Genomic DNA, 12,758 nt, shown 5'->3' on the forward strand with positions numbered 1-12,758 from the left:
CTTATTCTTCAGCAACTTGGACCGGATTTCTTGTAGCGACGACCAGACAGCCGCCGAGTCCTGCTTCAAAGTTCTTTCCATACTGTCCAGCCACGCCAGCGTTTGTTGAAGCGTATCCTGGTAACTGGACCATTGGAGCGAATGTGCATCCTGTTTCTTCTGTTGTTCCTTAATGCCCTCAGCCAATTTATCCCATCGTTCACGTGCGTGGCGAAGTTCATGCCTAATAACCTCTCGACCTTGAGCCGAAGTATCCGGAAGGATTCTTTCACCTGCGGCTGTCAATCCAGCCAGACGATGTTCAGCTTGTTCCCGCTCTGCGAGAAGTACCTGCAGGCGAGAGCCCTTTGCTTCGAGGTTACCACCAACCTCCTCTTTTTTTAAACTAGCCAAATTTTGCTCTAATGGAGTGAGCCAGGCGTTAACGGCCTCCAGTTTGTCCTGGAAAGCTCGGTGGTCGTCGACGAGGGTTTGGCATCGATGGATCACCTCTTTACTTAGCACGTGAAGTAATTGATACCTTCGATAAAATCAGTTACAAGTTATTCAGAAACAGTTTATAGTAGGTGCGTTACTTATTATTTTTTCAAACCACTCGCTTACCTGTTACTGATCTGAGAAATCAATGGCTTAATACGATCTACGCCACTAGCATGAAGAAGACCGTGAGATTTATCGACAAATTCGTCAATTTCTCGTTCTTGTTTCGCAATAGATTCCCGTTTATCTTTGAAGACACTTAGTTGGTTTTCCTTGTCTTTCAGGGTTGCTTGAAGCTGTTGATCTCGGAATGCAGCTTCCATTGCACGGAACCATCGAGTGTGTGACTCCAACTGATCCTCGAAATCTTGCCACTTTTGGAGCGCAACAATTTGCTTGTTCTCCACCGATTCTAGAATCATAAACACAGATACGTAATTATTGAATTGCGTTAGCCTTACACACGCAATTGTTTGCGTTGATAGTATTAATTTCCAAACTCGCCTATTTCACTCAGATGTTGGTGCAAATCGGCTTCCAGACTTGCAATTTCTTTATTGATGGCTTCTTGTCCTTTCGGTGCGGTACTCTTCGAAACAGTTGAGCCCAGATCTTTCAGACTAGCAAGACGATTTGCTCCCTGAGTTTGTCCGTCCTTCAGAACAGCAAGAGTCGCAAGTCGACGGGTGATATCACCCTTTTCTCCCGTGACATCATTGCAGTCCAGCAGTTTTTCGTGTTCACCGCTCAACCAATCAGTGAAACTCTTACACTGTGTATTAAACTGATTATGCTTGTCGACGCAGTCTTCCAGATTCTCCAACAGATCCTGTGACTTAGCCACAATATTCTGGAACAGTTGTTTGATAGACTGCAGGTAGACATTGAGCGATGAATCTTTCGTTTGATCAACGAGTTGCTGAGCTTTGTCACAAACGGACTCTACCAAGGCCTGATGTGACATTATTTCTTGATGCATTATCTTGTGGTTTTGAAGCTGGGCTCGTTTCTCCTGCAAAGATGACTTCAACTCTGTATGTTGGTGCATGGCACGTTCCACATCACGAAGCCACGTGGTAAGTTGCTCTTGAGAAAGTGAAAATTCGGCAAATTGCATCAGGCATTGATCTAACTTTTGCATGGCGGATTGCAAGTCCTCTGAGAAGCCGTCCCACACGGTTCTCAAGTTACGCAACTGCTGTCGAACGATTTCTCTACCATCCGGTGATGTGTGAGCGTACAATTTTTCTCCAAGATCTATGACTGATTCAAATTTAGCATTTTCTTTGGTTCGAGTGTCTGCCAAGTCACGTATGCTCTTTTGCCTGGTCTGCAACACCGATAAGTCACCAACGATTTCACTGTGTTTCTTCAATTCTCTATCAACGTCACGAACCCATTCCAAGAATTGGTTGTACTTCTCGTTGAAGATTTTGTGCTCCTTGACGAATTGTTCGTACCGCGCGACTGCCTCCTTGGCTTGATTTTTGATAGCTTGATATCTCGTTGCTTGTCGTGATATTTTCGTGGCCAATTCTGACCCACCTTCGATTGCCTGGCTATTTTCCACAGCGGCGTTGAAATCTCCACTTTTTGCGTTGATGTCTTCCTCCAGTCCTTTCAATTTCAGTAAGTGAATTCGCTTAGTGTCTTCCGTACTCTTCAAACTCTGATCTTTAACTTGTGGCTCCATCTGCTTTATCCACGTTTCCAGCGATTCGACGACCTTTTCAAACTCTGCCCACTTGTCGAAAAGTTGATTCAATTTGTCACGAATTTCGAGACATTTCTGGATGAACTCGTCCCACTTCAATTCGCTGTGCAGCTTCAGAAGAGGCTGCTGTCCTTGCAACGAAGTTTGTTCCAGTACTACGTTCAACTGATCAGTAACCTCCTTCATAATCCGATCTCCTTCCGGCTTCTGTTGAAGTATATTTTCTATAAGGGCTATTTTCGCCTTAGCAGTGTCTCTGTCGATCGGTAAATCATCTGTGACAGGTAATGCCTCATTTACCAGAGTATTAATCCAGTCTCGCATCTTCTCAATCGATTGGAGATAAGATTCATGATTGGCCACATACTTTTCCGATGTACTAATCTTGTTTTCAACATTCTCTGAAAGCTGATCGTATGCGTCGATCACGTTTTTCAACATCTCAGCTGCATCGTCATCTGACATGGTCGGAAGTCTATCCTGAAGTTGTTGCAAGATATTTCTATGCACGTTCACATCCTGAGCGATTGTTCGGAAAAAGTGGAGTTCCAATTTCTTCTCCTGAAGGTTAGGCAACAGGTGACACTTTTCTGCGAGTTTGGTCTGAGCGTCAAACACCCATTGCTTGACTTGAGAGTATTTGTCCTCGAAAGACGACCTATGCATCATGTCGCTTTCAATTCGCTTGTAAATAACGTTAGCTCGATCCGTCAATGACTCTACTTGATTTCTGAGATTACGTAACTCCGTTCTGATGGTTTCTCGATTCTCTGGCGTGATTCTGGAATATAGAGCTTCACCTGCTTCTGCAGTACGATTCAAAATTACTTGACCTCTCTCGCGTTCTTCAGTAAATCCTTTCAGTTCTTTCAGTCGCGACTGATAGAAGGTTATAGCCTTTGGTCCTGAGATCTCACCAAACTTGTTCAATTTCTGTTCAGCACCTTTAATCCAAGCTTCGAGTTCCTTAACGTTGACGTGGTATTGATCGCGACCTTTTGCAACTTCTTCGAGGCGATCTAAATGTGATGAAAGAAACTTCACTATAGCTTGATAGCGAGTGTTCAAGTGACCTACATACTGGCCAACACGGGACTCTGGGCTCACTTTAAGAATGTCTTCACCCAAGCTGCTCAAGTCCTTAACTTCCGCTTCATACTTCGAGACAATTGTCTGGAACTCAACTATTTCCTTGATTTTATTTTCCACATCAGGAAGAGTCAGCTGAACACTGCTTTCTATTCTAATTTTATTCTCAGTTTCCTTCAACCAACTTGAAACATTTTCCGACATCAGTTCGTATCGTTGCCACAGTGCAATATTTCGATCCAAGACTTGTTTTATCTTCGCGTAGCTCTTTTTCAACGACTTCAAATCCGCAGCAACCTTGTCACGTTCTACCTTTAGTCCGACCATTGTTTCCTTGCTCTCCACTGACTCCAATAACTTTAACGAATTATCCACGTCAGCTTTACGGGCTTCGCAATCAGATATTCCCGTCTCTACGTCAATGAGCGAAGCCATCTTTACCTCAAGATTATACCGATCGCTACTTTGCTCCGGTTCACACCAAGCTACCTTTTCTTTATGGGTAGCCACCATGCGTTGCAGGGCACCAAATTTCTCATGATACAACTTTGTCAAGAAGGCTACCAGAGTTGCGCTAACCTTATCAGCGTGACTGGCGACACCGTCGTGACGTTGCTGTAATGCTTGAAGTTCCTTAGGTAAAGTGGATTTGGAAATAGCTGGATATTCCGAGGACATATCTGTTACCTTTTTCTCTACAACAGAAAGAGCATTGTTGGCTTGTTCCAATTCGGCTTTTAGCGCTTGGCATTTGTTGATCCTTGCAAGAATCTTCGTGTTTTCACCCGTTAGATCATCGCACTTGATAATGTCCTCACGAATTTTCGAAATCGCTTCTCCAGATCGTTTTAGTTCTTCTCTAATATTCTTCTCTTTTTCGTGGAATGACGAAGTCACAGACTCCAGTTTATCTGCTGACTCCTTGACGACTCTGAATTGATCGTCCAACAAATCACTGAGGGACTTCAGCGTGGGTATACTTGCATTGTTATTCATTTTCGATAATTGGGCAGTCTTCGCTGCAATACCCTGTCGGAGTAATTGGTGAGCCGGCAATTCGTCACGATACCTGGCGAGCTTCAGCTGCCCATTCTCAGCATCAGATAAATTTTTGCATGCACTCATCAGCGCTTCATTCGTGTCACTCAACCACCTAGATAATTCGTACTTTGCTTCATCGATTTGCTTCCATATGATCACCTGGGTTTCGTATATCTGAGTCTTCTCAACGACGTTTGTATACGCGTCCTGATACTGCTTGCGCATTTTGGCGAGCTCTTTTTCTATTAGCTCGGACTTGAAGTTTGGCATTAGTGACGCTTCTTTGATTAACTGCTGTGCTTTATTGTCCATTTTCTCCAAGGATTGCTTTCCCTTCTTCAGCATATCGGCAGCTTTCTTGTGCTTGTCAAGAGCAGCACTTGCTTGCGTTATATCATTTGGCACTTCCTGTATAGATTGGCACAATGTTTTTGATTGTTTAAGGTGGCTGGATAGCTTCTTTTTAGCTTCCAAAAATTGCTTCCAACCACCATCCATATCAGCATATTTATTCTTCTGCTCTCTCAATAACTCGTTAACTTTCTCCCAGTTGGCATCTGTCGAAGATAAGACAACCTGGATATTAGTCACAGCTCTCTGATCCTCTTTCATCAGGGTATTACCCTCACGATGCAGAGTTTCCTTGTCCGGTTCACGTTGCTGATGATCAGCGATTAATTGTTCAATCTGCTCAATTGCTGGAGCCAACTTTTCGCAGGTATCAACCTTCATCGTGATATCCTGGAGTGTGGTTTGTGTCTTGGTAATCTCTTCCGTTAAAATTTGCTGCGTTTTTCTGAAGTTATCCCATCGGGCGCTCAGATTTTCGAGTTTGTCACGCTTCGTGGCAAGTTCAGTCTGCAGAGTGACAGCCTTAGCTTCAAGTTCATGCACCAAAGCGGAAGCTGTCAGCGGTTTTTCCAATTTATCGCGCACTTGCACACCCATCGAAGTGTCCACCTGGGGTACTTGTACCTTCCAAGTGTTAATTTTAGTCGACATCGTCTGCAGTTCTGATGTCAATCTTTCCAAGTCAGATATAGTTGGCTTGTGGGCATCGACTTGATACTTACTGTGACTCAACTGGGCATTCGTATCTGCGTGCCAGCTCAAAAGTTCCGCCCATTTTTCCAGTCCCTTCTTCTTCTGATTTAGATCGTCCTCAAGAGCCTTGTACTTCGCAGCAAGAGAGGAGTAAAGTTCATTTAGTGCTGTCACTTCTTCCGGTGAGCTCTGTTCCGAAAGATGCTTAACCTCTTCATAAATGGCAGCAAAGCTTGGCTGTTTGTCAGAATGTTCCTGCAAATAGGCGTGTACCGCTTGGAGATTCGTGTCGACATTATCAGCGTTAACATCGCTGATCTCAGCTATGTTTGCCCGCAGTCTTGACATCCAGTTGTCAAAGTCCGCCAGTTTCATCTGGAACTCTTGTCGGGCCAGCAAAGCATCTGATACTTGGTTTATCTGGCTCCTGACAATGTCAGCTAGCTTATTCACGCGAGCCTTCATCTCGACCACCCGTCCCTTCAAATTAGTTGCACCTTCCAACGCCAGGCCATGACTAATGTGATCTGAGACCTGCGTCAATGATATCAATTGGGCTTGCCTGTCAGATATGTCCTTGTTGAATTCTTTCAACCGAGCAAGTTCCCGTTCTAATTTCACTGTCTCCGGTGTCTTAACGTTCGGCTCCTCCAAAGATCCCTTCTCGCTAACTTGTAGCCAAGAATCGAATTCCTTCGCCTCCGATTCAAACGTGTTCCAAGACGAGACAAGCTTGTCTAGTTTAGTTGCTGTTTGGATGGCCACATCGTGGACGGAGTTCCACCGAGTGTGAACAGCATCCACCTCGTCGGGTGCGACTGTTCTACCCGCGATCTGTTGGCTAAGTACCCACAGTTCTTGGACCTGTGGAAGTTGTTCCTCGCATTGTTTTTCGAAGGCCTTTGCCGTCGACAGCATTTCAGTAGCCTGTGCAAGCGTGGACGGTTTTGAGCCAATCGTAGCTGCTTTGATCTCGGCCTGTTCTACCCAAGGCTTGAGCTGCTGAATACCAACTTCGTATTCTTTCCATGTAGCCAAATTACGACCAGCCATTTCCTTCTGGTACACGATACTTTTGTTCAGGGAATTCGCAGCTTCTTGAAGTTCCATAATTTCCGCTCGTAATTTCTTCGCCTCAAGATTGTCCTTGTCATCTGTAAATGTAAAAGAGAATCAGTAACCATGTACACATCATCACTTCACAACAATTGCTACATCAGCAAACCATACGTACCCTTTACTAATTGTAGAGACTCGTCGTCGAGAGCTTTCAACACGGTTATTTTTTCGTATATCTGTTTTTGCAAGGTCTCGGTTTTGCGTACACGTTCCTCCGGAGATGTTGATATCTCTTGTATCTGAGCGAGAAGTTGCGGTGCACTCTGTTGTGTCCAAGACTGTAATTCACCGAGTCTGGCCTGGAACTTGGTCCACTTGGCATTAAATTGTTGTAGATAAACGACCCGCTCCTGAACAGTCTCAAGGGTGACGTGAAGCCTTTTTTCTACATCGGTGATCTCTTTCTCCAAAACGGGTCTCTTCTCGGGTGCGGTTACCTCTGAAAGGTTGCTGTAAACATCTCTTAACTTCTTCAACATTTCTTCGGCAGCCTTACGCAACGTAATACTCAGTTCATGTTTACTCTGAAGATCGGCAGACATTTGGCTAGAATCATGATAGCCCTTCTCTACGCCCCTGAGTTCGCGTTCTGCTTGCTCTATCAAATTCAACACCTCCTCCTTTTGTTGCTGATAGTTGCTCCACAGTTTCTGAGTGCTCTTTAAGGTCTTCAAAGCCTCGATGCTCTGCCCATAGGTGTTATTCCAGCTTGACTCTAATTGCTGGACTTCTGAGGACACGAAGGTCGGCGCGTGCTGATCCTTCAATATGTCCTTTCCACGCTGCAGCATACTAACAATATTGGCTCTCTGTTGTTCCAGCTGAGTGAGCCGCGTCTCTTGGTGCGAAAGTGCTTTGCGCAAGATCTCGATACTTTCGGGTTTAACAGGAACAGTAGATTGCTCACGGACCTTTTCCAGCAAAGTACAAACCTCACGGACCTCTTTCCGGTAGGTATAACTCTTCGAGTAGATGTCCGTCTTTGTCATCGTGATCTCGATCGTTGGTATTAAATTCTTGTAACGCGTAATGAGTTGTTCCAGTTGATTCTGCTCAGAAATTGCTTCGTGGTCCGAACGATTCGAGGCGAGGCTATCCAAAGTCTGTACCAACCACTTCATCTCTTCTCGCTTGCTGTCAGCCTCGCGGCATATTTGCTGTTGGAAAACAAACAAATTGAACGTAAAAAACTGGCAATGTGAATAACCGGCGCTATCTCGAAAAGAACTAAGTGTAATTAGTAACTAGTCATAAACTCATCTAATCCCCATATTTACCGTCACCGTGTGAAGCTATCCGGGTTAGCAGGACAGAAATACAATCTACTCAGTAAATCGTCGACGCGACATAAATGAATCAACGACAACTCGACTTACTTGGAACACCGTCTTCTCTTTTTCGAATTCCTCCAAGGAGCTCACTTCCTGTAAGATAGTTCTCAGAGTGCTGTCAACGTGGTCCATCCAGTGCACCATCTCGTTAAACCTGTAATTAAAGGAAGAGGAAAATTCGATGAAATTTAACAAAGGCGTTTTTAATATCACAGCTTATATTATAAAATATTATCCCGAAATATTTTATAACTCAAAATGATGAGCAGAATCTCACTTTTGTCTGTAGGCAGCCCATTGTTCAGGCACTTTGCGCAGTTGTTCCCTCAAGGTTTCAACGCGTTGTGCCGTGTCTTCCCATTGATTTTCTGCTCTCTGAGCCGCTTCATTAAGACTTGAGTCGTCTGGCTTGAGGAGATGATAAGCCGTGCTAATCTTTTTCAAAGTTTGCAGGCAGCGTTCTACTTCTAATACGACACCGCGACTTACGAAGAATTCCGTATTTCGTTGAACAATCCCTCCAACATCATCGTTTTTAATAAGCGCCTGTTGTTCCGAGTTAATCTCCATCTCAATTTCTTTTAAGTATTGTAAAAAGGCAGCCTCGTCAAGGCGGAACTCAAGTCGCATCAGGTGAAGTGGTGCAAATGTCAAAACTTCCTTCCAACGTTTTTGCAGATTGTTCAAGGCCTCGACGATTGGAGCCTGTTGTTCTGCCGGTAGAGCGTTCCTGAGATCTTGACCTGCGTTGACCAAGTCTTGGATCCATTTTTCGTTAACCTTTCCAAAGAAGTTCTTATGGTATTCCACGGATTGACGACTGTCGATGTGCTTGTCGTTTATCAAGGTTTCCGCAGCAGAAAGCCATTCTGAAATCTGTCTTTCACACTCGCGGAATTTCGTCCAACAACGCACGGCTTCCTGAAGTCGCTGCTCCCAGATCTGTGCTGATTGCGAAACGTGAGCAAATCGTTCGTTCAAATCACGAAGAGCAGCACCTCCTTCGGCGGCCTCTGCACTCGCCTGACAATCCACTGACTTCACCATACTGGAGAAAACTTTGTTCTTAGATTCCAACATGGACTTGTAGTATAATGTCCGCGAAAAAAAGGCTTTGTGACGATCGAGGTGAGCCAAAGCCGCGTCTCTGCCTCCCGCAAGATTAATTGAGCTCAACAAACGTTCCGCCTCGTCTAACCAGTTGGAGATTTCCTTCTGTCCAGCTTCCAAGGACTCTTGCTGAACGAGAAGCTGGTGATACAAGTGCAGCTGCATCGGTATCAAAGCGCGGACCTTGACGAGAGCCTCTTTCTCTTTCTTCAAGGTGTTCATCATCTTGTCGACTTCCTCCCGCGACATGTCCTGAATAAGACACTGGAACTTCTTACTAATGTTCCTAAACAGCTCCTCTATTCCTTCGACTTCGTTGTGCAGAAGTTGAAGCTGTTCTCCGTAGGCCTTGATTCTTTCGGTCGAAGTTAGCTGCGTAGTAGACAGTACTGATTCTGCGTTTCTCAACCACTTCTGCAAGGTCTCAACTCCCGCTCTGTAGTCCTTTCTATTTCTAAGTAAATCACCGGCGTGCATGTATTGCTTCGCTTCGGCGAAGAGGTGCTCCCATCTCGATGTCATTCGGGTGTAACGGTCCTTCAGTTGAAGAGCAACCTGTTCGTCGGAGGTTGCTATGAGGAAGCTGACGGTGTCTGATAGCTGCTGGTATTTATCTTTCCGCACGCTGATGTCTTGGAAGAACTCCATTCGTTCCTCATCCGGTAATTCGAGTGCCGGTTCAGCCCTGGATAACCAAGATTCAAAATCGTCGGACACGGTAGCCCAGCGACGCCAATATGCAACAACTTCTTCAAGCATACTTTGCACGCAGCGCAAATCCATTGATACGTTTTTCCATTTTTCACCGGTTTCTCGCATGAAACGATCGGTATTGATGGATTCCTGCCGGTCTGTAAAAAGTTTTCCAATTCATGTGTTCATTGGGTATAAATAAAGTAGTGACAACGTTTAAACGTTAATCAATGCTGTGTACGTACGGATGTGAGGCAGTACTCAGAAATTGACTTGTAACTTATAATGCTTTATATTATAGGGATCGCATACGATACACTTGCAAATTATTTTTATAATAAAACGTCCCGATCGTCGGCAAATCGAAAGAAGCTGAAGACAAAAGCAATAAACTTCCCAAGTGGATGTAATCTAGCTTCTATTTTCTAATAAACAGTGTTACCACTCTAACACTCAATACGTCACAACTCAAGAATTGATGTATAACGCGTCAGTGGAATAAAAATACCGATGAACATCAAGCCATTATCACACTTGTTTAGATAACTCTAAACGTGCCGCGTGACCTCTTGACTACAAGTGTACACATGAAAATCTTGCTTGTCGGTGTTAATTTTATTTTTTTTTTCTTTATAGGAAAAAACAAGTCATAAATCACATAATTACCGCATATCTGTGAAGATAATTTTACTGTACACCATTATATAATTCTAACTTTAATACAAAGACTTATCTCGTCAACTCACCAACGTCTCCCTCTCTCTTGTACTCTTCAACGACTTGTTGCATGTCCAAATACGCCTTCTGAAATTCCTGGAATATTCTATTTCTCGAGACAAAGTTCCTGTATTGTTCAAGCATCTGATGAACTTTATCCTCTGTTCCGTACTTTACACTCCAGCCCTTTAATTTCGTCTCGACTAAGAATAGGAACGCGATCAGACAGCATTTGTGTTCTAGGAACTTAAGTCGGATTCTGCGCTTCGCAGCGCGAGTCGGTAAAGTCGCCAGTCTCGAAGCTATGCTTTCCAGTTGTTCCAAAGAGATTTGCTGCGCGACAGGAGATCCTCTAATGCCTTGGAATTTCTCCGTAACCTCCGGCAAGTTCAAAAAGTATTTCTTGTGTTCTTCGAGCTTGTTTGAAATTATACTTGCGGTTTCCTCCGTCATGTCATCCGGGATGTCACCGTCCGATTTGAGGATTTGCTCAGCTCCAGCCAGCCATCTTCCCACCTCTCCAAATTCACCGGGGAGCGATGAATCCAGAAGCCAAAGCCAGCGTAGCATCTGTCACAAGAAATTGTATACGTAGATTATAAAATCATTGTTTCAATCTTCAACATCATGAAAATAGAAAAAAATTAAAGACCATAAGTGACAAGTACTCGCTTGCGCGACTTACTAGGATTTCCATTTTATTCCATAAGGTTTCAATCTGTCTCCAAGAGTCTCGAGTTATGCTGATCATGCTCGGAGTATCGACAAGATTTTGAAGTTTCCGGTAGCTGACTGATTTGTCGTCAGTTTCACTTCTGAACAGCATGTATTCCTGAATGAAAAATTCCTCAAAATAAATGCTAAAGTAACCCAATTACCTTCAGAATTCAAACGAACGCAATACTCCCGAAGAAGCATCAATCGTCACAAAATACTTGATTGAAAAACGAAAATGAATCAAGTTAGCCTTGAATAAATTAATGGAGTAGAACACTTCGTATGAATTCAATGGTTCATCTCACCGGATAGCTCATCGGGAAAGCGTTGGTTCTATCGAGCTGTTCCAGTTGTCTAGTCCTGTCGTTGAGCCAGGCCAAAAGTGAGTCGTACTCCTGTTGCACAGCGGCAAATGAGTCAGGCCCAGTGCTTCTGGGCTCGGGGTACTTGTGCAGGAACTGGGCGACGTAAGTCATGATGGATTTTTCGTCGGGACGTGGCACGTCGACGTCTTCAGGGTCGAGTAGTCGGGCGATTCCCAGCTCGGTTTCAGCAACCTGGAAGGCCGTCTCAAGACGGGACTTGTTCGAGGCCTCTCGCATGGCGGCGATGTTGACCAAGTTGGCTCTGATGGCGTCGATTATTGCCAAGAACGCGTTTCCATCCCTCCAGCTCTCCCCGAAGTCTCGTACCTTGATTCCAGCGTCCCTGTGATCATAAAACGTGCGTTGAGTCGCCTTAAACGTTAGGCATCTTGCCTTCGCGATGCGGGCTTTCGTCGAGGTCCAATTCTTACTTCGGCAAGGCGTTGGTCACCCACTGCAACAATGTCTTCCTGGCTCCCTGCTTCCATTTCTCGCTGCTCTGTCGACGGCGTTCGTTTGCCGCCGAACCCTGAGTGCCAAGGCTGTCAAGGCTGCTCTGGCTGCCCCACGTCTGGCCCAAGTACTCGAGGGCTCTGGTGTTCTCTTCGATCTATAGAAGAAGGAAAAGCCTTGTGATTGCGCGGGTCTTATTGCATTTTCGACATCTAGCGTGCGTTCTAAAATGTGTCGCGCAAGGCATGCAAGAATGATGCAGTGTGCATGGGCGCTCGCAAGCCCATTTTTTATACATCTCTTTACTCTGTTTGTTACGCTTTGTTGGCTACTCACCCGCCTTCGATCCTTCGATCGTAGCTTGTTAGTTAGAATAGATAAGGTTAGCAACTTTGCATTTTTCAACCTAGCTCGATCGGGCTAATTTGTATAAAAATTGGCTAAATTCAGGATGCGCCTGGCCGACGAAAATGCGTGAATCTCTTCAAGTACAGTAAGAATTTTGAGTCAATTACCGTTATCTGACTTGATTATAACTTTCCGTTTCATACGCTCTCACCAGATAACCCCAAATCAACCCGATCATAATACTGTGCTCAAAATACTCAGGATGTGTTATGCGCTATTTAGAAGCAGCTATCGCATACTAATGACGTGTGTACTGTAACCAAAATAACTGGTTGATCTAAAATACCTGGAAATACAGGATGATGGTCCAAATAAGTCCCAATACTACCGGAGGTCTTCCATCCACTAGATCGGACGAATTAATGTTCACTAATTTGATCTGAAAATAAAATACGTCGTCCATGGTATAGCCAGTGTGTTGAAAATTGCTGGGATAAAATGTGTCGTACGTATTCACAAATTTAGCCTATTATTCGT

General features: G+C 44.5%; 1 protein-coding gene across 5 annotated transcripts in view; it reads right to left on the minus strand.

Moving 5' to 3' along the window:
* LOC124407200 (nesprin-1) overlaps nt 1–12,758 on the minus strand; it is a 126,882-nt gene that overhangs the window by 78,014 nt on the left and 36,110 nt on the right. For 2 of the 5 annotated variants that reach the window (XM_046883083.1, XM_046883080.1), the window contains 13 exons: nt 12,568–12,660; nt 12,210–12,233; nt 11,852–12,030; nt 11,361–11,763; nt 11,024–11,170; nt 10,368–10,908; nt 8,096–9,779; nt 7,864–7,972; nt 7,765–7,779; nt 6,603–7,644; nt 985–6,522; nt 604–892; nt 1–520 (listed from right to left, as the gene is read on the minus strand). In XM_046883083.1, the coding sequence (XP_046739039.1) occupies nt 1–520; nt 604–892; nt 985–6,522; nt 6,603–7,644; nt 7,765–7,779; nt 7,864–7,972; nt 8,096–9,779; nt 10,368–10,908; nt 11,024–11,170; nt 11,361–11,763; nt 11,852–12,030; nt 12,210–12,233; nt 12,568–12,660 (10,584 nt within the window). The remainder of the gene's footprint in view (nt 521–603; nt 893–984; nt 6,523–6,602; nt 7,645–7,764; nt 7,780–7,863; nt 7,973–8,095; nt 9,780–10,367; nt 10,909–11,023; nt 11,171–11,360; nt 11,764–11,851; nt 12,031–12,209; nt 12,234–12,567; nt 12,661–12,758) is intronic. The other 3 variants (XM_046883085.1, XM_046883082.1, XM_046883081.1) reach the window with 2 other exon arrangements.

This window comes from Diprion similis, chromosome 6 (genome assembly GCF_021155765.1).
Source record: "Diprion similis isolate iyDipSimi1 chromosome 6, iyDipSimi1.1, whole genome shotgun sequence".
NCBI classification, from domain to species: domain Eukaryota; kingdom Metazoa; phylum Arthropoda; class Insecta; order Hymenoptera; family Diprionidae; genus Diprion; species Diprion similis.